Raw genomic sequence first — 27,089 nt, forward strand, 5'->3', positions numbered from 1 at the left:
TGTTTGTCCTAGCATACAATACGAAAAGTTGTTAGACTGATAGATGCATAAGTAGATAGATGGATAGATTGGTGGTAGGTAAGTAGAGGATTTGTTTGAATTAGGTGAATAGATTGATATGGTGGATGGAATTCTATGGACACCTGAAAAAAAAAGGTGTGAGTGAATCTTTGGGAATGATGCCTATTTGTTCTGAACCCCAGATGGCACTGTCTAAAAAAACCTGCCACGACAACATCCTGAGCCCCTCTAAAGGCTTTGACACTCCCTCCCTCTCTCCTCCTTCCCTCCTCCTCCTCTTCTCTCTATCCCTTCCCTCTCCCTTTCAGTGTCTCCTTAGCTCCCAACTTCCCCCTGGTTTTGGGATCTGTGGTAACACACATGTTATTTCATGTGTTTTGTTGGGTTGCTTCCTTACTATGTCGTTACTACACTCCCAGTCAGATAGTGGGAGGAAGAAACTTCATCTAAGGTCATGGAATAATCATCAGAACATTTATTTGCCTGTTCACCTTTGCCTGTGGAGGGGGCATGTGGTCTGGTAGTTCAAGTCTGGAATTTACAAAGAAACCTGAAGACCAAAGAAGATAACAGTGTAACCAGCCGCTGGCCCTAGAGGGGAGCTCAGGAACTGCCCAGTGTCCTGCCTGTGCTGGGAGGACTCTGATTGGCTTTTACCATGTCTTGGACTCATTAGATTACCTGACAGTGCTTCACTCAAAGTCTTCATCATTCCAAAGCTTGGTCTCTGAGTCTCGCTGGGGCAGGGTAGAGCACAGTGTGTGGGGGGAGTGAGGTGGGGTGCGGGAACAATTAGACATAGTTTCCACCATCTCGTGACTGGCTTGAGTAAAGAACCTTCGATTCAGGAGTGTTGGCCCAGGTGTTTGTGATGTGTATGGCCTGTCCTGGCACTGCTTTTGAACTCCCTGTAAGTTCTGGGGTCAGAGACATGTATCCCCTTCGACAAGGGAGGTCGGGTTCATTTTCCTGTCCTCTGATCTTTCTTGTGACCCCAGCACTTCACAATGCTCTAGGAAACCCTGGAAACAGCCTTTTTTTCACCCAATTTGGCTTAATGTTCTAAGGGAGCTTGGCATTGTTAAAAATCCAGAAATTCCCACGGCCCAAATCCTATTTAAAAACTGTCTATCTATTTAAAGTTCATGATTGGAAGAATACAAGAAGAAGGAAAAAAAAAAAGACCCACAAACAAGGGGGGGGCGGCACAAGATAGGAAAAAAGGCAGATCCAGTTTGCTTCTAAAAAAGGCTGAAAACTCTATCGTCCATGGCCTTGTGTCTCTAGCCTCACATATTTTTCTTTCTCTTTTGGTGGTTTGCAATCTGAAGTGGAATTTTATTATGGGTTACTTGGATGATCCTTTGTAGTCCCTGGCCCCCAAAGCCTCTGTTCACTAGATAGCATGCCACTGGGGCTCTTCATGCTATGGGAAAAGTGAACGGACCCAAAATAAAGCAGCCATATCTCCTGGCTCCTGTTCTCCCCATCGGGTTTCCACAGCTCTGAGCCAGAGACCGACAATGCTGTCCTGTGAACAACAAAACCGTGATGAAGGCAACAGGAGTCAGACCGCTATTCACGGCAGGAAGCCCCAGCATCCGGTGAGAAATAAGAAGTACTAGAGCACAGGATGCGCCCCGGGTCAGGGGGACGGGGATGTGAAAAGCCTGGAGTCTGTAACCTTCTCTGCGCCAGAGCTGCGGTGGCTTGGCAGCAGAGGCACAGTCCTCAGCTCCCCTCAGAGCACAGCCGGGTGCCAAACTCCAAGATCCAGTGGCAGCTGCTGTCTTTGTGGAGGAGTCTAGCCTCTCCCAGAAGACACAGCAAAATGCCCACCTCAACAGGTTTGCTGCTGCTGCTGCTTCTGCTCCTGGGCCAGTCCTGGGCAGGGGCTGCTGTTGATTCAGGGGCTGTCGTGTGCCAGGGGACTGCCTGTTATACTGCCCACTGGGGCAAGCTGAGCGCCGCTGAAGCCCAGAATTGCTGCCATAAGAATGGAGGCAATTTAGCCACAGTGAAGAGCGAGGAGGAAGCCCGGTATGTCCAGCAAGCTCTGGCTCAGCTCTTGAAGACCAAGGAACCCTTGGAAACCAAGATGGGTAAATTCTGGATCGGGCTCCAGCGAGAGAAGGGCAAGTGTACGTACAACGATTTGCCAATGAAAGGTTTCAGCTGGGTGGGTGGTGGAGAGGACACAGCTTATTCAAACTGGTACAAAGAGAGCAAGAGATCCTGTACCTCTAAGCGCTGTGTGTCCCTCATACTGGACATATCCTTGACACCTCACCCCAGCCAACTCCCCAAGTGGTATGAGAGCCCCTGTGGGACTCCTGATGCTCCAGGTAACAACATTGAAGGTTTCCTGTGCAAATTCAACTTCAAAGGCATGTGCAGTCCCCTTGCCCTGGGTGGTCCAGGGCAGGTGACCTATACCACCCCTTTTCAGACCACGACCTCCTCCCTGGACGCTGTGCCGTTTGCTTCTGCAGCCAATGTAGTCTGTGGGGAGGAGGCTGAGAGTAAGACCCACTATTTCCTATGCAAGGAAAAGACTCCAGGTGTATTCCATTGGGGCAGCTCAGGCCCTGTCTGTGTAAGTCCCAAGTTGGGCTGCAGTTTCAACAATGGGGGCTGCCAGCAGGACTGCTTCGAAGGTGGGGATGGCTCCTTCCGCTGTGGCTGCCGGCCTGGATTCCGGCTGCTGGATGACCTAGTAACTTGTGCTTCTCGGAACCCCTGTAGCTCCAACCCATGCACAGGAGGGGGCACATGCCATCCTGTACCCCTCAGCGAGAACTACACGTGCCAGTGTCCCAATGGCTACCAGCTGGACTCTAGCCAAGTACACTGTGTAGATATAGATGAGTGCCAGGACTCCCCCTGTGCCCAGGAATGTATCAACACCCCTGGGGGCTTCCAATGTGAATGTTGGCTGGGCTACCAATCCAGTGGCCCCAAAGAGGAGGCCTGTGAGGATGTGGATGAATGCTCTGCTGCCCACGCACCCTGTGCCCATCACTGCATCAATACTGATGGTTCTTTCTATTGCACCTGTAAAGAAGGCTATGCCTTGTCTGGGAAAGACAGTACCCAATGTGAGGATATAGATGAGTGTTTGGATTCCAGGGGCAGTCCATGTGACACCCTGTGTTTCAACTCAGAGGGTTCCTTTAGCTGTGGCTGCCAGCCAGGCTGGGAGCTGGCTCCCAATGGGGTCTCTTGTATCAAGGGCACCATGTCTTTAGAACCACCAACCAAGGCTCCCCAAAAGGAAGGCAAAGGTGACAGAAAGGGGAGTACTGTGCCTCCTACTGAAATGCCCAGTTCTTACAGCGGCTCTGAGAATGTTTCCAAGGGAGGACATCCCACAGGGCAACCCTCCCTGGGATCGGATACCCCCTCTGCCTCTGTTCCACCAGAAATACCAGTCCCTAGTGAGGCATCTGGTGTCTGGATGGAGTTGGATACACATCTCCCCATGACCACTGGCTACAGCAAGCCCACACATGAAGATTCTGTGGCAGCGCACAGTGACAGTGACACTGATGGGCAGAAGCTGCTTTTGTTCTATATCCTGGGCACTGTGGTGGCCATCTCACTCTTGCTGGCTCTGGCCTTGGGGCTTCTCATTTATCGTAAAAGGAGAGCCAAGAAGGAGGAGATAAAAGAGAAGAAGCCTCAGAATGCAGCTGACAGCTATTCCTGGGTTCCAGAGCGAGCCGAGAGCCGAGCCCTGGAGAACCAGTACAGGTAAAAAAGCTGTAGGTTACTTGGGTACCTGGGTGGGCAGATGTGGGGTGGGAGGCACAGACCACAATACTGGGAGGCAGACACAGCAGGAACAGTCAGCTGGCAATTTGATGTTAAGCCCAACCTCTGCAGTCCAGTCCAAAGGGAGCCTATCTGTCCTGGGAGTGCATGTAGAGTGGAGTCAAAGAACCCAAATGTGGATTCGAATGTGACAGAATTCCACGGCTTCCAACACTGGAATCTTTTGTTTCCCACAGCCCGACACCTGGGACGGACTGCTGAAGACAATGTGGCCATAGAGACACAGGCAGCTGCCACTACTTTCAGAGCTTCCAACTCCCGCATGAGGGGAGGTCCACATCATTTTGAAAGACTGGACTGGACTCTCAGCAAACAATATGCACCTTCCCCTTAAGAGCCTGGTTGGTGACTTAGGATGGGCAGGTATTTTCCAGCTGTATTTGATATGCCTGGGGGGGGGGAGTGAAAGCTGTATGTGGTTTGCCATTGTGGGGAGTTTTGTGGATAATGACAGGCCTCACATACCCTTTTCAAATCTGTAATCGACTGATTTAATGTGTTTCTCTGGTTCGTGATCAGGGCATGAGGAGTCACGGGGTGGGAGTAGGGGGTAATGGGGAGGGGGAGTGCTTCAAAGACTTTTCTTATCTCTTCATTCATCAGAGAAGAAAAGGAGCTACTGGTGCTAACTAGGATGGAAATGATCCCTTTCCTCATAGGCTGGAGGACAAATGCACTTAATTATTTAACTCTGTGAGAAGAAGGTTCTACCCTTCCTATGGGGAATTTTTCAGGATGGCTGCCTTTGTGTACATTTGACTTCTGGCATTTCCCCTCAATCCCCCTTAGTATTGTTGAAACCATCAGAATGGGAGGAAGTTCAACTAACTGCTTAGGGAGCAAGCAGGCAGGATGTTTAGACATCCTAGCCCCTCATTTTAACCTTCTGATAGTCTTGAGCCTATGGGCAAGTAAAGATGGGAACTGGAAAGTTACTTCAAGTGACTGAGAGGTCTTGGTAAAAGCATAAGCCAGAGGGAAGCAGCAGGGATTGAGTTAATAGATACTTGAACTAAATCGTCTGAATGGACTGATGTTAACACACACTTGGCTACTGAGAAACAATAACAAAACCCCAAGAACAATTTGTCTTTGAGGCAGCACAGGGCCCCAGCTACCCGCAGGGCACCCTGTCTCCCCTTAACACCACCCCTAACTGGGTAGCTGGAATAAGAGGCTTTCATTCTATTCTGACTACAAGGAAAAGATGTGTGAAACTTTGCTTTGAATGCTGTCACATGAATGTAGTTTAAGCCCAGTTCACAGCTGAGAGCACATCTGGAGCACTTCAGGTCTGTCTTGTGGGTGTGGCATGGCATGCATCAAATCAAGGACTAGTCACACAGAAGGTTCTCTCTGTTTGCTTAAGAAAGGAGAAAGAGAGAAAAGGGAAAGGGGAAGAGAGAACAGAAAGGCCGTTTTCCAACCGTTAAAACTGCTTAGAGCCATTTTATGATTGACAGGCTTATTTCAAAGTGTACAGTTGCAAAACTGTCCCTTAAGCTTGCTGTCGGTGATGGTGTTCCAGCTTCTCAATTCTGTCTGGGTACTAGAAGACAGCCCTGGTGAGTCAGTATCTCTAGGAGGCCTTCCATCTCATGGAAGGCTTTTACTGCCTCTGCATTTGGGAAGCGTCTTCATCACGGGATCCATAGTCTTTGTTCTCAGACCAGGGTGCCCTTTCATATCTGCCTTCAAATGCACTCATCCCTCAAGCTGACATCTGAGGAGTGAAGATGAATAACAACCAGATTCAAAGCCTGAGGAGTTAAGGAAGTATCTTAAAACAAAACAGGAACCTCCCTACCACAAGGAAAAAAAAAGTTGGAAGAGGATGGAGAAATATGGAGCTCAACAGGGTGCCTGAAATTTGTGCATTTAAAAATCAGTTCACCATCTGTCTTTCAGTTAGAATGTAGGTATTTGGAACATAAAGGAGACCAAAGCTGTGTCTAATTGGCAAGAAACTTCACTGGCCACAGAACCCCTGGCAATATTTGAGATTGGCAGCCAGTCTATCACAGAGACCAGCACCTACCAGATGATTTTAGATAGATGGCAGTATCTGTATGGACTGACATGAACCCATGTACAACACCATTACCTCCAGGCCTCCCACTGCTCATTCTTATGGCTTGAGGTGAGGAAGACAAACTGAGTCTAAGTTCCCCATAGCCTTACTTGGTCTATGCTCAGGCTGCTGTGTGGGACTTAAGACCACTTGGGGTGTAGACATAGAACCCCATCCCCAACACTCTCAGGGGCACTGGGTCCTCTCTGTAAGTCCCACCGCAAGGAAAGGATTGATGAACATATTTCCTCAAAGTGTGCTTTTAGCATCAGCCCCTCCCATGGAGGCAGAGCTCTTTCATCTCTGACCTGCCAAAGCCTGTGCAGAACCGTACATACCTCATGTGTCGAGGACAAGGAAGCCATTCAATGTTCCTAAACAGGTGCTTTACTCTCCCATCTGTTCTTGCTAGCCTAATGTTTGAGACGGGAAAATTTGGGGTTTGATAATCTAAGAGGCCAAGCAGTATATAAGTGAACTTCCATTGTCCAAAGGGGGCGAAGGTTGTTAGGTTATGCCCCCACCACCGAAGAAATCAGTGAGCAGAGACAGGACAATCCCTGCCTGTGAAAAGGAGAGAAAGTTCTGGTTGGCAACAGAATTTTCCTAAGTCCATACCTGGAAAAACTGTATTTAGAACCAACTCATCTCCTCCTACTCTTCATTTTCCAGAGAGTTTGGCGGGGGTAGGGGGTGGGGTTGGGGGGGGGATACCTTCAAGCCTTCAGCTCTCTCACTCTCATCCCTTAGTTTCAGGTGACCATAATTACTTTTTGTCTTTTATGTGGTGCTGGTGATGGGAGGCAGCATTGTAAGTATGCTAGACACATGCTTCCAGGAGCTATAACACTAGCCCCCTCCATTTTTTTTTTTTGTTGTTGTTGTTCATTATTGAAGATGGATGATGCAATACCTCCTCCTGCCCCACAGTAATTTGAAGAGTTTAGAAAATGAACTTCTCAAAAAGAAATGCCTTGGGAGGGACTCCTGAATGCTGTTGGTAAAGGAGATCTAGCCCTAATTTTCCCCGGTAGCTAGCTATTGTGGCATTGATGCAAGCCTAGATGTATCCATCTTCAGGCTTCGGTGTTCCACTCATCATTATCATCACTACCACTATCACCATCATCATGACCAGTTCATAGTACTGTGCATCCTCATGGCAGTTTCTCGGTGACAGTAACTGGGTGAATTCCACCTGGCTCTGACTGAGAGCACAAAGGCCAGTAAGAAAGGAGGCAGGGGGGCACTTAATGTTTTCTTTCAGCCTCTTACACAGGGACAAACTAGCTTTGGGAAGGTCTATCTTGATACTTTCCCCAGAGCAGTGGAAAATGTGGAATGAAATTCAAGTATTTCTGAATGTGCATTATGTTCACTGTTCAGGGCACACCACTTAAGAAATGAATTCATTTTCTCCTTATGAAGTTCTCAACCTCGTTGAGTTACTAACCATGAGCCCTTTTGTGAGCTGTTCTTACCAACCATACTTTCAATAGTTGGATGGGATCATTAGGTCTTTTTGTTCCAATCCTCTTTTCCCATAAATATTTCTGGCAAAACTAAAGGAACAGAGATGAGATTTGACCAAAAAAGGAGGGGGGGGGGTTACTCAATTCAAAATAACATAAATTTTTAAAGCAAATATAGAAAAGCCTTTTCCTATTATTTTTCTTCTTAGCTTCCCCCATTGTCTGAATCAGGAAAACAGGAAAGCATTGCTTTCTAGCACCTGCAAAATGGCTTAATGCCCCTGCATATTTCCATGTCCTTCAACAATAGATTTAGCATGGGAATCTGAGATAGGCTCCCTCAAAACATCTCTCCCTTCCCTGGCTCTCAAACCCAGGTCTTCACCGTGTGGTTTGTGAAACCTGTCAACCAAAACAGGGGGACATACACCCCTCAATCCTTCATGTATTCAACAACCAGACACTCTGATGACCCCCTCACTCAAGGGCTGGTTGAAAACAGCATCATGTGACCTGTTCCTGACAGTCCCCATCTGTTTCAGCTGGGAACTCTGGACTTCCAATCCTTCCCATCTTATCTGAAATGTGGCAAGTGGCTCCTCTCTGCAGTTTTAACCTGTTCTCCCCAAGTTGAAATTCCTTGACAGATCATGTTAAGCTTGAGGTATGTGGTGGACAGTCCTGTTCTCTGTTGTCAGTGGGCTATTGTAAATGTTAGTAATCACACCCTGATCTCTCAGTGAAAATGTAAATATTTTAAAGTACATGCATCAAATCAATTTCATGGATTCTGAAACTATTGGATGTTCAGATAGAAGGGACTTTAGTGCCTTAATGAGTGTTTCCCAGGCTGTGGGGAGGGAAGGTTCACAGGGTACAGCCCTTCTCAGAGCTATAACATGACATTCTGAAGTGGGGCTCAGGGTCCCCTTCACAAAGTTGTGGCTTTGTCAACCTTTGAGCTTTCTGTTATGCACCTGTCCTAATAAACTCTGAAAAAATATTTGTTTTGAATTTGTTTCATGTCATTTGTGGCAATTTAAAGAATGTGGCAGAACTTCCTTTGTGATTACTAAATCTGTTACCCTTTACTGAGAGTTACCTTGATGGCATGTCTCTCCCTGAAAGGAATGCTGCCAGGGGTCTCTGTTGGTGCTGTCTCTCAGGAAAGTGCCCTTGGTGGACATGGAATACAGAGAGAGACTACACTGCTGGGGGACAGAGTCCATGGCAGCTGAGAGCAAGTTCTACTCCTCCTTGCAGATTTAACATTCTCATCCTTGTCACCATGGCCACTTTAATTCTGAGTGACGTCTGGTAGAGGGTTAAATGCAGCCAATTGGTGTGATCTGAAAACACCCCCTACAATTATCTCAGAGCATTATCACCGCTTCGTCAGCTAAGCTTTGTCAGTGTATTTAACTAATTGGACAGAATCACATTGCCTATTTGGCTACAAAGATCTCACTGAAATTCTGGGTTGTTGGAAGCAGGTGATAACTGGTGATTTTCAGATGGTCTGCTTGGTAAAGAGAGAGCTTAAGTGAGATAAAGGGTTCCATTCTATAATGCTAATGGCATAGGACACTTCTAATAAACATCCATGAAAATTAAATAAATCTGACTCTCCAATTCTCCAACAGTTTAGGCACTAACAAATTACATTGGGAAATCTAACCTTATTCTGAGACTCTCTCTCTACCTCTCTCTCTCTCTCTCTCTCTCTCTCTCTCTCTCTTCATACACACACACAATTTATAAATGCAGATACATGCTGACAACACAACACACACAACATGCTTCAATAAACACACACCTATAGACATAGACACAGCATACAGAAACCCACAAACACACAAATCTAACACCTGTTTCATGCTGAATCACCTGGAGACAATCCCTGCCCCCCCCCCCCCCGGTTTAGGGAAAGTTCATGAACAAACATATCACATTTTAATAGTGGCATCTCTGGGTGACTATAAAGTACTCAGATGTCGGGTAAATCCGTCAGAAGTGATTCATTTACAAAAGCCCTCAGTTTACAGAGTTACTTGCATTCACTATCCATCTTCATTGTCATCAGGCCCCTAGGTTGAGATTGAAGAGTCATGAGTATATTGTGTACATTCTGTGGTGTTTGTTGTGAGTTGAGTGAACATGCCAAGCTCTCAGCCTATTCTTACATGTATTTGGTAAGAAGAGAAGGTAGTATCAGATGAAATGCACCCCCAGACCAAAGCAGTCTCAGCCTAGATTCCTTCTGAATTATATTTTAGTGTGACAAGGAAAGGCTTTAAAAGAGACTGTGAGCTTGTTCTCCACAACATCTTGATGTTCTCAAGGAGATCCTTTTCATAGGAAATAATGGGCAGGTCAACAGTGAAAAAGAGAAGAAAGAGCTAGGGCTGGTGGTGTGTGACTGAGCACTTGAGAGGGGGGAGTGTTTTTTGAAAATAGAAAAAAAAATGAAAGAAATATAGAAAGGCAAGAGAGAGATAGAGGGAGAGAGAGAGAGAGAGAGAGAGAGAGAGAGAGAGAGAGAGAGAGAGAGAGAGAGAGAAGAAAATGAAGGAACTGACCCTTTTCAGTCTGGTTATTATTCAAAGTAGGCTTTGGAAAAAGACTTTCACAGGGCTGCTTAGCCCAATGACAGCATTCTCCTCCCTCCAGGAAGCATGAAGCTAGAGCTGGCCACAGCCCCTTTCTCTTGATTAATTCTATTGGTTGGGTTTTATTGAAATGTATCCACATTCTCTTGGTGTTGATCTGATCGCCTATGTTTCATTCTGGTTCACGGGTTAAAATTAGTGGAAAGAAGCAGTAGAAGGAAGGAAGAAGAGAGGAGAAAAGAGGAGAGGGAAAGAGGAAAAAGGAGAAATGGAGGAGGATAGGAGGGAAGAAGAGAAGAAAAGAGAGAAGAGGAAAAAAAAAGAAGAAAGAGAGCACAAAGGGTCAGAGGTAGACTCTGCTGTGGTGGTGATCACTGGGCCCTATCCACAGCTCTCACTTCAGCTGATAAAGGTCTTTATTTCACAAAGCCACCTAGAGCATCTTGACTGTATCTGAAGAAAAGCAACGCTGTTTTGGTGGACCATCTTAGGTATTAGCACCCTCTGTCTGCTGATCACATCCCCTCCTACTGAAAAATACTGCTTCTCTCTTCCATATTGGGCCAAATACCTGTTCACATTTATGTGTAAGAAGCCTCAAGCTGAGCCTATGACTTCTGTTACACCGAATCCTTCTAAATTAATATACAACAGTACGATACTGAAAATGGTAAAATGGTAATAAAAATATGAATTGTAACTTTTACTGGTTTTTTTTTTCTCCAAGATTATGCCCTTCCCCTAAGATTGGGTACAGAAGCATTTCCTTCATTGCCAAAACAATCAATTCTCCTGTCACTCAAGCATTCCATGTGTGTGTAATTCCTGCACCCAGCTCTACTGCAGCTTTGCCCACTGTTGTTCAACATCCAGTCCTTGCCAGACAGTCTCTCTCCCATGTCAGGGTTTGTCAGAAACTCCCTGGGTTTTATCAGTGTTGTTTCTATAAAGAGCTGCGTCATTTAGGTGACTGAAACATGCTTGGTAAGCTGCTTCCTTTGCCAGTAAGAAAAATAAAACTGTTGGAACCATTTCATTCAAATGGCATGCTGTCTGACTTTAATATTTATTTATTTCATTTTATTTTTTTATATTTTGATTTTCTCTTTTTGGTGTCACTTCATCTCCTCACAAAACTAGTTTTCACTTCATGTGGGTTTTTCTTTCTTTCTTCTTCTTCTGCAATTTGAAATCTTTGTTTTGCATTGAAGAAGTCATCCTGCTCATAATGTGGGTACCTGGAAGCTTATTTTGTACATTCCCTTCATATTGATGTGATGCTAACAGTGTTCATATATTTAAAAAGTTAGCCCTGCTAGGCTGTTCCTACTTTTGCTTTCTAATATGTCCCAGCCGCCCAGACCAGGGAATGTCATGCAGTTTGATAAATCCATATCAAATGTGTGGCTGACTTAGAGAAGTCATACCATTGTAAGAGGCAGGATAAATCACTTCAAGGTCTTGGAGATCCTGTTGGATGCCTGCATGATGTAAAAGAGCCTCCCCTGGTCACCTACCTCCTGAGACCCTTCAGCTGCCTTTGCACTGGCTTTTTCTTTGCCTTGTGTCTACTTGTGGGAACTGCCCCCATTCAAGCCTGCCCTTCTGCTTACTCAGACAGTGGCCATAATGGCTACCTGGTCTCCAGTTCTTTCCTTCCCAGCAAATCTGGATGGCCAGCTCCTACAGATCAGCGATAGAAAGCTGTTCAGATGCTATGGGCAGGTTTAAGTCCCAGAATTTCCAGGTTGCCCAACACTAAACACAATGACTTTTCCCTTGGAGTAGTAGGCTCTCTGGCTGCAGATGAGATGTTGGTAGGTGGAATCTGACCTAAGTTCAGACAACTGGCTACAGGCTTCTATCGGATCACCACATACCCTGTTTTTCTTGTATTTGCTTTCTAATAGCCCTGAATAGTTACCCTTTCCAACTCCTCCCCTCAGAGATCCTTATTCCTTGAGGAAGAAATTATTGGCTTTCAGAATTTCTCTGATGGCCCTCACCACAATAAGTAAGTAGCTACGTTTCCTGGCCTCCTGAGAGACTGCAAGACACTTGAAAGGGCAAAGGTTGTGTCTGTATTGTACCTAACACATATACCGGTCCCAGCTACAATGGACAGTAAGCTAGCAGGATATATTATTTCATAATATATGTTACTAAAATTTTTAGCTTTTACAAGTTATTGAATATAAAAGTAGCATTCATTTATTGAGCAACAGGTAGCATTTTGTGCCCCCACCTCCCAAACAGGGACATTGGGGCAGAGAATTTCAGAATCTGTTCATAGATGACAGATGCCGATGTAGGGTATAAATCACTAGGTTTCACTGACATCTGCTCAATACAAATAGAAACAACATCTGGAAATGCTAATGTGAAAAAAATGCATCAACCTTTCAGTCAAGGAGCAAGTTGGTCTTTGGTCTTTTGGAACAGAAGAAGTGGAATGTTGAACATTTTGGCAGTGTTTTATGTTCAAACAGGCATACTTATGTCTACATACCCCACTCACCCAAAGGCATGGGTACTAAAGAGAGTCTCTGAAAGTCTGAGAGCCATTACACACCCAAAATGGGCTTTTCCTGATTTAATGCAGACCCCATTGATGCCCCCTGCTTATCCTAGTGTGGCCATCTTCTCTGCCTCTGTCAGATGATGTGTTTGTGTGCAGTAGTGGAGGGAGAGGGAGTATACCCAGGTTGCTCTATGGACATACCTGACCATTAGAAGCTCAGTTGGAAGTGGGATACACGCTGCCAGGGAAGTCAGTGGTATAGCCTCTTCAAAATCAGATCCTAGTTTTGGGTGTGGTAGGTGGGGATCTGCAATGATCTGAAGGCCTGACATAGGCATATACTCTACCAATGAGGCACATCAAATCCAGCTGTTCTGCTCTTAGATAATTATTTAATAGAAATGAAATCATGACCTATGTAGTCTTGGCTATACATCTTCATAGGAAGTTTATTTGTAGAGCTTTTACTTGAAAGCCATGCAGATATCCACCAGCAGGAAAATGGAAAAAGCCCATGGATTATCTATAGAGGAGAACCCTCCTCACTAGGAAATGTCTTGTAGTCAATGAGAAATTAAGGATGATTCAGAAGGACAAGGCAAGCTAGATGCTTAAGAGTTAATTTTTATGATTCTGGAACAACGAAAATTAATTTATGATTAGAAAAGGTAAGTAAGTGATTGTGTGAGGGGGACTAGAGGCTAACTGCAAAGAATCTAAGGATCTCCATGGATACATGGAGATGCCATGTCTTGATAAGGTGTTGGCTACATGGATGTTTGCATTCATCAGCACTCATTAAACTCTAAACATAAAAATAGGCACATCTTACTGAATATAAATTAGAGCATAATAGCATTGATTATGAAATAGTGTCCATCAGTGTCTGAGGAAGATAAAGGTTTACATGATACAGCCTGAATTTAATTTTCTAGAGAAGTGAGACATGGTTTCCCCAGGCATCATTATTCCAGAGGTAGTAAAAATGAATGAATCTCTTGTGGGTTTGAGTTGACTTATGCTATCTTATTTTTCTCTCTTGGTTGGTCCTTGCTCCAGCCCACTATTCAGCATTAGTGATTGTGGAGACCCCATCTTGTGACCCTGATATCATGAAAGTCTCCTACACAAAGTAGCCCAGTGATCAGGCAGCCCTTTGATTATACTAACCTCCATCAAACCATTCAAACTCATCCTGAAGTATCTTCTGTCTGCTCCATTGCCATCTTCTCCCCATACTGAGTATTAACTTCATAAATGTCAAGTGCTGGCCTCTTTCTTTTACATCCTTTTACATTTATTTCTTACATGCAGCCAATCAATCCAGCCATGCTCTTTAAAGAAAGATTGTTTCACTATGCAGACAATCTTTGCTATCATTAAACTTCATAAGCAAAAACAACCATGAAAAATCTTGTGCAGAATCTACAGGTGCCAAACTTGAAGTAGAACTGGAACGGTGATAAAGTCATGGCTTTTCATTAAGATGGATTTGGGGTTTGTTTGTTTCCACTGCACAAAGATCAGATGCCCAGTTTGGCTACTTTAATGCTCTCTGGGACTGGATTGGATGCTTAATGGATTTGTGGCTGGAATTAAGTGACGTCTATTAACTTTAATTACATGTTGAATGGTCTTCAGCTTGAGTTATTTATTCTTTTTGAGCAAAGGAAAAAATGACTCATTTGGGTCTCATTATTTCAAAATCTGGAGTCATGTTCAGTTGGAATCAACCCATGCATTAGCTTCACAAACAAGAAAACAATGCAAAAAAGCAGTTTCTAGAGTTTGTTAAAGGAAATTATGTTCATTAGTAGGCTAAGGTGCAGGCCTACTAGAAGTTCTTCTGGTAGGACATTTACCCATGTGTTTATAGTTATACAATATATGAAAGGATATATGTATAATATGCAAATATAGATAATTAATATGTCATGGATGTTTTCTGAATATGATTACATGTAAATATATTTGACAGTGAATTTGCTTGCAGACGATAAAGTCTAATGACAAAAATTCTTTTTTTTCTTGAAATGAGATGTTCAGAGTAGCCAAAGGATTGCTTCTGTACTGGCTATTCACTGTAGTTTGTTTCTGTGGTTTTCCATTACCAGTGTGTGGCTTTTGGCCTCATGCTTGCCATATAACTGATATATTTCTGGGTCTCATGCAAAAGGTCCACCAACTAAAGCATTCTTCTTAGAATTTCTGGGGGTGGTAGAGAGTGGGCTTAGCAGTGAGAACACTTACTGCTCTTGCACAAGATCTGGAGTTTGTTCCCAGCACTTACATATAGCTTACAACTATCTATAACCCCAGCTTCAGATAATCCAATGCCCCCTTCTCACCTCTAGGGTTTTTGCATGCACATGGTGCATGTAAATACATCCAGGCACACACAAAGGTATAAAATAAATAGATACATTTAAAATATTTTGATCACTGGCTAATATTTTATCTCCAGTTATCTACTCACCTACTGAAGAACATCACTTCTGCTTCTGAGCTTTGATAGTCATGAGTAAAACTACTAAAATATTCTCATACAGAAATCTTTGTGGATCTAAGTTTTCAACTCATTTGGATCAATGCCTGGAGGGGGGATTAATGGATGAAACAATAAGGAATGGCCAGCTTGCAGAGCATCCAAGTCATTCTGCACTCCTGATACTGAGAGGCACAGCTCTGGGTTCTACACTGTCCTCAACACAGGTGTCATCAATTATAAGTGTTGGATTTTAGTCATCCTAATAGGTGTGTATTGGTATTACACTGTTTTAATTGGAGTTCTCACCGAGATATGTTGCTTATATACATCTTTGTTATCTCTGCTCTTAATATTTTGGGGCCATAGGTTGTTTTCTTGTTGAGTTTCAGGAAATCTTTGTGTATTTTGGAGGACAGTTGCTTCTCAGACAGATAGGTAACAAATATGTCAAGATGGTGATGGTTTGTCTTTAAATTTACTCAGCAGTGGCATTAATGAAATATATGTCTTTGATTTTTAGTGTATTGTACTGTTTACTTTGGCTTCTCTTGGATGTCTGGAGTTCAGATGAACTGGAGAGAACACTGAGGTTTCAGGTGGTAGAGCAGTAAATACAGAAACTGCATGCCAAATAGAAGCAAATGCTTTAATTACAGTGTTGCCATGTGCAAAAGGCTAAACTCAGAGGAGAAGCTGAATCTGTTATTTGACTCCTAGTGAACATTAGACAACCAACTGTGTGTCAAGGTTGAACCTGGCATCGAGGGAATTGAAAGGAAAAGCAGCATTCCACAGACCTGAAGTTGGAAGGAAAGCTGTGGGAGGAAGGGCAAGAAGGGTCAGAGTAGTAAAACTCTGCACTATGACTAAGGATCTGTAAAAGACATTCCCAACCCAGGACATAGGCTTCATCCTCATTCTGAGAAAGAAGTTGAGCTCAGGGAGATTCACTATTCTAGAAAGACAGCCAAGACAGACAGATCCTATGGTCTGGATCTGTGTTAAGTGTAATGTTTGGAGAGTCATCCATGCTGTTGAACGTTCACTTCTTTAAGCAACCAAATAGAACTCAATATGCCACCATTTATTTATCCATTTTCCTGTTGATTAAAATCTGGTGCTATGGCTCATGTTCTGAAAGCTTGGCCCCCAGTGTGTGATACTGAGCAATTAGTGAACTCTTTAAGACCTAGAGTTTAAGCCACTGCTCTTAAAAGGGATTAGGAATCACAACAGGGAGTTAGGTCTCTCAATAATGAAGTGCTTCCATTGAAATCAAGTTTCTAATGGCAAAATTATCAAAATGTTTGGTCACTTCCCTGTGTGCCCTCCAGGCACTCTTGTCATGTGATACTATCTGTCAAGGCCTGGGAGCTGAATGATTCTTTTCTTTATAATGTTTCCAACTGTATCATTTTGTTATAGAAAAAGAAAAGCAACTAATGCATATAGGTGTTTCTACTTTGGGAATATTTTGAATACAGTGACTGTGCACCTTCATCTATCCAATGCCCCATTCACAAGACTGTCTGAATGAAGACTTTAAATATCTCAGAAGAGAACCCACACACTGTGTGTGAAAATAGACTGGCTCATATATTTGGATATTTTAATTGCTTAAGCCATTTCAAAGTAGACATATGCTTATACGCTAGATGTCAGTGTTTATGACTTGGAATTGAAACCTGGTTTCACAGATGCCCTATGCCTTTGGCCAGTGTAATCTGTTTAAATTTTGTTTCAACCTCTGTAAAATAGGAAAAATAAAAATAATGTGGACACTTGTCTGTTATGTGAGTTTAAGGAAATGTTTTTGACTTATACTTGATGTGACACCTGACACAAAGCGAGTTGTTAGAAAATGGAAGGAATGAAGGGAAATGATATATAATAAAGGTTAATAAATATTGACCCCAAACTGTAAACATTAGGCATGGCAGGGATTCTAGAACTTTCCATCATGAACATCTACAGAGTAATTGTTTTATAACATTTCTAAATAAAGGGATTCCATATATCTGAAAGTAAAGCTTTCTAAATTGCCCAATTGTCAGGCATGTGATCTGTTCATTTGTTATTTTAAAGGAAATTTTGCCATCTGTTCTTAAGTAAATTGTATAGTTACACAATTTTAGCTAGCATGGGTATCACCATTCCTGGAAAAGGAAATGCCATCATAGACTTTACTCCAAAGAGGAATCTGAGGAAGACAGAGTCCCATGACCACAACTACCAATGAACTCTGTACCCACCACATTGCATCAGATAGCTTACAATGTAGGACCCTTATTGTTGACACAGTCCAGAGATGAATGTGAACACTGCCCAGCATAGGCAACTCACAGGTTGAAAACTTGTCATAACCCACAGGTTGAGAACCACTGCTCTAGGCTTGATGATTCAGAGTACATTCACAGGGTCTGCAGAAGGTAGAACACAGAGGCATATGAATAAATCAGGGGAAGAGAAGCACAGAATGGGGGAGGGGGAGAAAGAGAATTAAAGATGCTCTCTATGCTGTTAGTTTTGAAGAAGGAAGAAGGTACTACACTGGTAGCCCTAACAAAAGTTGAAGGAAAAGGTTCTGCCTGGATCCTCCAGAAGATATTCAGCTCTGTGGAGACTGAGATTCTAGGCCTCTCACATGTAGAGCTGTATGATAATTTGTGATGTTATAAACCATTTGCTTGTGGTAACTGGCTATCACAACAACTGCAAATGTGTATGCCCTTCATAGAAAATGCTGTATTACTCACTGCTAACAACAAATAATTTTTAAGTTTTAAAAGTACAGCTTAGGTCTATTGTGTCAGGGTAGTCCAATACATTGAGGAGCGGTTAGAATGGGCATAGGGTGGGCACAAGTGTGATGTCTGAAGGGTCAGAAACTATAGTTCCTGTTGGCTGACTCTGCCTGATCTAATTAGAGGATTGAAGCTCCTTGGAAGCAAGAAAGACAGATCTTGTTAGCATGGGATGAATTGCCACGTGTTGGGGGTGGTGAATTCAGAGACTGGAGGACTCTGAGAAAAGTAGTCTCAGACTTTTAGTGAGCCGCACAGCGAGGTATCTTCAGTGTCCAGTAAAGATGAGGGATCTGTGGCTATTGAGATTGTGCTTTTGTTGGAGGGGTACAGGATGCTTTTCCTCCTCCTAAAGACACACAACAGCATTTCTTTCTCATCCTATACTACAAAGGTAGAGGCTCTGAACTTTTCAGTCTCCAGTGCATTTTGCCTTTTCTTTTCCTCCTTTTCCTCTACAGTCATTAATGCCTCTTGGACCCTCACGATTTGTTCAACATCCACAGTGGGTAAGGATTTTATTCTGTATCCTTTGAATGAAATGTTTCTTAGTTATCGGGTTTCCTCCTTCTATCTCTATCTCTTCTTTCAACAAGAAGAAACTTTCAAGCAAAGGCTGCATCTTCTGAGGTTCTTTTTTTAGTGTGTGCAAAGCAAGTTGAGAAATTGATGGCCTGAAGACCCAATCTGCCCAACTGCATGTTTTCCATGTGGCCTGGGAGCCAATAAAAATAGGTTTTTACATATTTTAATGTTTAGGAAAAATTAACAGAAGAAAAATATTTCATGGTACGTGAGAATTACAAAATTTCACAGTCCATAAACCAAGTTGCATTGGAAGGCAGCCACATGTATTCATTTACATATGGTCTGTGGTAGCTTTTCTGCTGCAACAGCAGAGACCAAATGGCCTGTTAAAGGCTAGTGTATTTATCATCTGGCCCTTAGCAGAAAAGGTTTGTTGACTTTGCCTTAAGGGGTGTGACCTAATAAACTTTGTTCCTCTCAGTGTTTAATAATGCTATTTGACTAATGATCGAGGCCAGGCCTTGAAGGGGAAAGGTCTGAGAACCAATAACATGTAGTCAGTGCACCACACTCAAACCATGTTCAAGTTTACACAGATGAGGCTAACGCTCCCTAGCACCATCAGTTTCCTCACTGTGGTGGAAGAATCTAATGGGAATTTTTTCCTTTCCCCTGACAAGAAACCCAGAACTTGTCAGGGTATGACTGCTCTGTGAACTCTAAATACCCCAGCTCTGGGGTCAGTCATTTCTCTTCCTTTCATCCTGCTATAACTTTTAGCTTCATGACATTGATGCTTCTTCTACTTTATGTCAAAATTCTAAAATTCCATTTATCTTGGTTTAAATGTAGGTTTCTACCACCACATCAGGGAAGGACTTGGGGTAGTTGTGCCCAGGGATAGAAACTATGATTACAAGGACCAAGAAAGGGTGAGCCAAGCTACAAGTGAAAAAGCCCAGGAGGGAGAGTTAGGGTTATTCAGATGGTATAGGAACCTTGCAAGGCACTCATTCATGCCTCTCATAGTGAAATTATAATCCTCAAGCCTGTGCCTCGGAATTATCTGAACACTGAGGCTGACACAGAGCTTTTAATCCAATATGTTGAGGCTAGAGTTCAGGTATCCTCTTTTCAGACATGTCTCCAGTGACTGAAGTAGAGAAGATAAAAACGTAATGTATTGATCCACTCTGAGAGAGGACCATCAATAGTCTGATGAGAGGCACAGAGAAGATCCAACTCATGTGCAGAATGCTCATTGAGGCCATGGGTTGACTAGTTGACTCCTTTTGTAACACAGCCCCTCTAGGGGAATATATGCAGCAAAAGCAAATCTCCCAAACAACCTCCCTTAGCAAGCACACTCTGACATAAAAAGCACAAAGACAAATATTCTGCATTTCTAACAGATATCTAGGTGAAACGGGAGGAGCTAACATGGGATCACATATTTATGAGCAAGGAATATATACTATACCTTCTTTTTAGACCCTTCTATTCCTAAGCCTGTGCCACAGCAGGGCATCCTTTTTCCAATATGAATTGCATTCCATTCTGTCAAGAGCCCTGATGCATCCAGCAATCTGGGAAGAATATCTGCATCTTTGTTACTGATGCAGGATGAGCCCTGGGGACTGATGAGTTTCAGTGAGTTTCTCAACTCTTTAGAAAGATATTGGATCAACAATGGAGTAACAGCAACAGAAAGGGAAATAGGAAGCCAAATATTTTGTTTACAATGACTGACTAATTCATAATGAAATACAAGTTTTAGACAGCAAGATGAAATAAGAAGAAATGATGTCTAGGCTTAAGACCACAAACAACAGGAAACATGAGATGATATGAAAGTTCTAGCATCTTTCGGGTGTTTCAAGTTCTGGGTTTACAAATTTTTTTCAGTTGTTTGTGTTTATCCTACTTGCAGTAGAACCAGATGGAGTTTGAAATTTGCATCATGGCTGGTGTTGCCAAAATTATCTTTTGCAGCTGTTGGCTCAATTGTTCTTCAGTGGCCAGCTGGTCATCAGGAACAAAAAAATGACTACTCATTCCGAGGAAAACCAGACAGATAAGTGCCTGTTCCATTACCCCACTTCTGAAAAAGCCTGGAAGGGACTATAAGAGGATACAATTTGATGAGTTTTCCAAAAATTCCTGCCAAGGAGGAAGAAACTTCACAAGAAGCTTAGGCCAGTACTTCTGTGGGATATGGCATCAAAATCACTCAGTTTAAGTATCTATAATGATTTGGGTGTGGAATGGATGCTTTCTACCCTTCACCTTGAAGCCCATGGTGGGTGGGCTGCCTCTTGGTGGAAGTGACTGGGTCTACACCTCCCCCAGTGAGGAGTATTCATCTTCTCTTTCAAAAGAGAGATAGAGATTCTCAGTCATCCCCAAGCCTGTAAGTGACAATGAGGTTCTTAAATGATGGAGTCAAGTGTTGACCATCTCTGACCCCAGAATAAAGCCCTCCCCCTCACCTCCTGTCCTTGAAGACTTCACTTCTAGAGGTGTCACACCAGTCATAGCCATAAAGGGTCTGAAGTTGCTAATTGCAGTCCCTAGTCCTGATTTTGCCAGATGTGCATGAAAATATGTTGTCAGCCTGTATTATCCTCAGCCAGCTGCAGAAACAGCTCAGTTCAAACCTACTAAATAACAACTTGGCTGGACAGAAAGCTCAAATACTGAGTGTTCCCAACAGAAAGCATTGGGGATTTTTGTTACAAGGCAGCAGACATTTAATTGTTATGGGATGCAGCTAATGTTTGCCTCTTTTGTGATACCAAAGTGGGGCTGTCTGGTTACAGCAGAGGTGGGAGGTTCCACACATAATGAAAGAGTGATTCCAACCATTTATGGAAAAACATGTCCATTTCTTACCTAGGATGTCCCCAGAATTCCTCCAGATCCATGGGTCCTACAGAGCTCTCTTCACTGTCTTCTCAGTGAGAAGACACAATGTTTTACAGCAGCTAAATAGTAAACTGGGACTGGTAAGGACTAGAATATTCTAGGCACCTTCTGAATATCCTAAACCCATGGGATAAAAAATAAATCTGTCCGTTGTAAAATGTGTGTTTGGGGAATCACGGTTGAGGATGCAGGATGAGCTCACAGATGCAGAACGCATATCTTAAGTCCCAATAACAGCTGCTATTTAGAGCTCATGATGGAGTAGAGTTAGAAATAAGTCAAATAGCTCCAGTTTACCTAAGACTGTAAAAATTAGACTATCAATAACCAAAGAACTTGGAAGTCACTAGTTTTCATTGCTCAGAAGTAATTTCACCTTCTTCATAAAATTGAAACCTTTATGAAATTTATGCTTGTATAACAAAAATCAGAAAACTGAAAACTGAAAAGTGGTTGTTCTGCTTTCACTCAGAGACAGTTTAACTGTTACACACAGTTTTTCTAAATTAGGCAAGGTTATTTCTAGAACTTTCCAGTGGATGTTTTAGTTACAATACTTTCAATACACTTCTCATGTTAACAAAATGTTCAGCTTTTTTTCCAAGACTAAAGGTGAGCATTAAGTATGTGCAATTAACTTTAGAATAGGTGTTCTACTGCTGAATTTCTCACCTTTAATATTTAAATCCATATTAAATTATTTTTGATCACAACATTGAAATAGATAGTACCCTTTCTATATTTTCTCTCCTGGCAAAATAAGTTATATTCTCTACATATGCTTGATTTTTAAGCCTTTTGTGCTGTGTACTCATGAGCTCTGAACTTACCCACAGGAAATGTTTGCAACAAGTCAAAGCACATTTGACATCTTTCAAATAACACTTCTGAATTTCTTGGCTCTTAGATAAGGGCTAGATTCCAGGATGGTGCTGCTGAGTATACAAATATATTCATTTCAAACATGCATTGTGTTTCCAATTAAAATAATATCTTGAGAAGTATGGTGTGTAAACTAACGGGAGAGCCTAACACGGCATAACATTCCTTGACAAAATACTAAAGAGGTTTTAATTTGACTGACAGAGAGAATTCTGTGTTCTCTCCATTTAGTAGTGCATAATTTGAAAGGAACAAGTTCACTTTCTATTTTCATTCATCTTTACATGAAACTTAGTATATCTTTTAATTCTGACATGAAACTTAGTATATCCTTTTTATTCCAAAAGAGGAGGAAAAAGGAAACTGAGGGGGAGGAACAAACAGGAGAGGAAGAGGAAAAGGGAAAGAAGAAAGAAGGGGGAGGAAGTAGGGACCAAAGGAGGCAAAAGGAGGAGAAAGAAGAAGGAGGAGGAAGAGAAGATGACAAAGGGAAAGAGGAGAAGGAACTAGCACTTACCACAACAGGGTTAACAGGACCTGGGCCACCATCAGTGGGAATCACAGATATCCACAGATAGCTATGTTGTTGCAGATCTCTGGAAATATTGTTACACAGACTACCAGTTTGGGATGATGCCAAATTGTGATTAAAAACACTCAAAAACATTGTTGAGAATGTCAAGGCAAAGATCTACAACAAATAAGGCATCCTCTCTTAGCAGCAAAGGATAATCTTTTCCACTAAGCAGCGGAAAGCTAGCTGCATCCTGTCTGACTACAACATCTAGACAGAGTCCACACTGTTCTGAGTGCTTTGCCTCAGGGGTGTTCTTTGTGGAGACCCTGACAGGTAAGACACCTTTGAAGTCGAGCTACTCCACTTGGGAAGCCAAACAACAGGAAGACGGGTATGCCTTTCTCACTACAATATCTAGAAAGAGCCTTCCTTGTGCTTGTTCCTGGACTTCAGGGGAGGTGTCTTAAGTTTCCCCCATGTTTTAAGCTTCTAACTAGTTTTGTTGAACTTTAACAAAGTTTTTGCATTTTTTTTAAAAAGCATTTGCTTTCTATCAGATATTTGCTATATTTGATCACATTTCAATATGAATGATTTCCTTTTGGTATTCTATATTTTAGTTGATGTATTTATTTTAAATATTTTGAAAATGGGTCCTTAGGTTTTATCCACTAATGGTAGATGGTTCATGGCACAATTGCTTCTTACCTCTGGTATATCCACTATTAGCCAATAATCATGCCCAGCAGGTTAAGTGTTTCAGAAAGGTGCTTTTCTCAGTAGGCTTCGATGATGTTGTCTCTTGCTGTTTTCCTCAAGGTTCCTGATTTCTTTGAAGACCTTTCCTAGGAGTGAAGCCAGAAGGACACCTAACTGAAATGTCCCTGAGTCTACCATACATAATTTCCTGTCTAGTCCCAACACAGATTACATAGGATAACAGATTCCAATGCATCCCTCCAGGCATCTCTGAGCCTCCTTTGACTTATGCAGAAGTCTGTGGAGCTGATCCTTGCTAAGGCACATTAATGTAGATGTGGTTGTAGGTTTTATTTTCTACCTCATATCATGAAGCTCCCAGCATCAGAAGAAAAGTTGAAGGCTGCTCTTGGCAGGATTCATGTTCTGTTATTCCAGTTCTAACTCTTAGTAATTAGTAAATATATGTTCTTTCTAAAAGCAGCTTTACTGATATGTGCTCCATATTCTATACCATTCATCCATTTGCAATATACAAGCCAATGGCTTTCAATGGGTAACTGTTACTACAATCAATGTTAAGACATTATCATCATCCCCTAAATAAACTGTATGTTCATTAGCAGTCATTATACTTCCTGACCCCCTAATTTGTGGTCATCCTTACGTAGTGTCTTTCTTTCTTTTTCTTTTCTTTCTTTTTTTTTTTTTTTTTTTTTTTTTTTTTTGCACAACACTTTCAAAGTTTATCCCTCATCATGGCACAAGTCAGCCCTTCATGTCTTCCTATTGCCAAGAACTCTCTAAGACTCTCCAAGATATTCACATCCCACTTTGTATCTACCCCCATTCATCAGTCTGTGGACATTTGAGTTCTTTGTATTGAGTTCTTAGATATTAATAATGATGCAGTTATTAACATGGGTGTACAAGTTTTATGTGGAAATATATTCACTTCTCTAGGTAACTGTTTAACAACTTGATGGACTGCCACTACTTCCCAAAGCAGCTGTGCCATTGGCTTTCTCCACTCCAACTTACAGGAAGGTTCTCATCTCTCAACATTTTTCTCAACATTTATTATCTGTGTTTTTTACTGTAGCCGTCTTTATGCATTGTGAAGAGATATCTACTTGTAGTTTTGATTTGCATTTATCTGTTGGATGGTGCTGGGAGCATCTTTTCAAGTCCTTATGGACCATTTGTTTTAGATAATTGCCTTGTCACAACTTTGGAGCATCTTTTCAAGTCCTTATTCAGATAATTTGTCACATCTTCTCCATATTGTAGTTGAGTTAGCTGTGTTATTATTGACTTTCAGTGGTTCCCTACATTGCCTGGTTCCCTATATTATCAGTTTTGACTCGTAAATATTTTCTTCCAATATGTGGGTGTCTGTTTTCTGTGAAATTTAAGTGTTTTACCTTCAATGATGTCCAGTTAGCATTTTCTTTTGTTGCTTGTGCTTTTGGTGTCATGCCCAACAAATTACCCCCTAGTCACAAACTTTACAATGGTTTACACAGGTAATTTCATCTGTAGGTTTTATAGTTTTAGTGTTCTCATTTATGTTTCTAAAAACTATTTTTCATTAACTTTTAGATAAAATGTGAGGTAGAATTCTAGTCCTACCTCGTGTGGCTTTCTGGTTTACCCAACATCATTTGTTGAAAAGCTTGGTCTTGAAAATTATTTATTACTTTTATTTGTATGTGTATTTTGTCCGTATGTATGTCTGTACATCACATTTATGACTGGTGCCTACAGAGGCTGGAAGAGGGAGGGCATTTAATCCTCTGAAAGTGAAGTTGCAGCTAGTTTTGAGCTGCCACGTGGGTGCTAGGAATTAAACTTGGAAGAGTTCTCTGGAAGAGCAGCCAGTACTCTTAACTGTTGAGCATCTCTCCAGCCCCAAAGAGATTATTCTTATCCCACATAATAATTTTGATACCTTTGTGGGAATCAACTAACCATAAATATGGTAAGATTCTTCATTCCACCTCACTGATTTAGCTGCCTATATCCAAATTTTGATTGTTATGGTTTTGAAAGGAGTAGGTATGAATCTTCCTTTATTGATTTTATTTTTCCCAGGATTTTTTGGATTTTTAATTCACAACTTTGTGACTTTCAGGTTACATGTTAAAAATAATGAGCTGAAATTTTGATAGGTAATGCAGATCTTTAGATTAATGTGGAGAACATTTTCACCTTTACTATATTAAGGCCTCTGACCTATAGGTATAGGGTTTGTTTACATCTTTTAAATTTTATTTTAATATTGCCCTACTGTTTTAGAGTATATAGTTTATATTCTTTTGTTACAGTTATTCCTAGTATTTCATTCATTTTGACAGTATTATAGTGAAATTGTTCTATGAACTTAAGTTTCAGTTTGTGCATTGTTACTATACAGAAATTGAATATCTTATATCCTATAGCATGTGAAGTCATCTGTTACTTCAGTACAGTATATAGTGGAAATATCAAGCTGAAACATCATTGTTTGCTCATGATCATAAAGGGAAATATTTTTAGTGTTGACTATTAAGTGTGGTATTAGTTGTAAGTATTTTACAGATGCAACATATATTCACTTACAATAGATCAATAAGAATTGCTCACATTCTCCTTGTTTCCTTACTCCAGAAAGCTGGGGTAAGATCCTGGACTTAGTAAAAGGTTTGCTTTGTTATAAACATACTGCTGATCACTGAATATTTACTAAACTCTCATTTCTTTTTCCCGCCTATGGGTAGTCACAGACACTTGTTTTTTATGTCTGTGTCCCAGTAGTTATGACTTCTAAGATGTGATGAAGGTATAGATGAGGTAGGCCCATGCCCTTGAAAGCCTCTTCTGTGTCTGGACTTCTCTTGGTGACTCTTTCAACTATGTCTTAGTATAGATGTATAAATTCTATTCACTGGCAGGTAGTTTGCCATGTCTCCTTTATAGAAACTAAACAAAATCTCCCAACTAAAAAGCTAGACTTCTGGGAGAATACAGGTGACTACAGGAGCCTTTGGTAAAGCTATCACCAGTAATGAGCACTGTGAACAGAGAAACTATTTCCCAAGAAAATTAATGATCATTATAAGTGCACTGTCTCCTGTGCATTGGATAGTGAACCTCTGTGGGTATGTCCAAAAATTAAATATTTAAAAACCTGAGCCAAAATCATTGACATGTTACTAATTAGGGCTGGGATGTGACTGCCATTATACATCTTTTATCCAAACAAGTTCTGGTAACTTATTTCACCATGCATTAATTACATGACTTTGGGGAGGTCACCTATTCTTTCTGGGTTTTGGTTTCCACATCTGGAAAATGAGATTAACAGTGGATGCCTCTCATGTGGACTGGAACCAGAGACCCTCTGTGGTGATATATTATTTATGATTTAATAAAGCTTGCCTGAGGGTTCAGAATGCAAAGTTAGTCACAAGCCATAAAGGTCAGGCAGTGGTGACACACATCTTTAATCCTAGCAGCCTTACTAGTTAGTCATAGAATTAGGTGGTGGTGGCACACACCTTTAATCCCAGGACTCAAAAGACAGACATATGGGTCTCTGTTAGTTCAAGGACACACTGAGCTACAGGAAATTGATCCATTCCTAAAGAGAAGCAGCTCACACAAAGATGATCTCAGCACTTGGGATCACACGTCTTTAATCCTAGCACTAGGGAGGCAGAGTCAGAGGTGTTATGGC

At 41.9% G+C, this 27,089-nt stretch overlaps 1 protein-coding gene across 1 annotated transcript; it reads left to right on the top strand.

The window, feature by feature from the left end:
- The first annotated feature begins 1,381 nt into the window (after nucleotides 1-1,381).
- Nucleotides 1,382-4,337, top strand: Cd93 (CD93 molecule). The gene is made up of 2 exons (XM_051183218.1): nucleotides 1,382-3,774; nucleotides 4,032-4,337. Exons 1-2 carry the CDS (start codon nucleotides 1,655-1,657, stop codon nucleotides 4,054-4,056), a joined length of 2,145 nt encoding a protein of 714 aa, XP_051039175.1. The 5' UTR covers nucleotides 1,382-1,654; the 3' UTR covers nucleotides 4,057-4,337.
- Nucleotides 4,338-27,089: the final 22,752 nt, after the last annotated feature.

The sequence above is a fragment of the Phodopus roborovskii genome, unplaced genomic scaffold, assembly GCF_943737965.1.
Source record: "Phodopus roborovskii unplaced genomic scaffold, PHOROB, whole genome shotgun sequence".
Taxonomy (NCBI): domain Eukaryota; kingdom Metazoa; phylum Chordata; class Mammalia; order Rodentia; family Cricetidae; genus Phodopus; species Phodopus roborovskii.

Coding starts and splice junctions, on each gene's coding strand:
- Cd93 (XM_051183218.1), top strand. CDS start 1,655: ATGCGCCCCGGGTCAGGGGGACGGGGATGTGAAAAGCCTGGAGTCTGT. Junction 3,775..4,031: donor GCCCTGGAGAACCAGTACAG/GTAAAAAAGCTG, acceptor TGTTTCCCACAG/CCCGACACCTGGGACGGACT.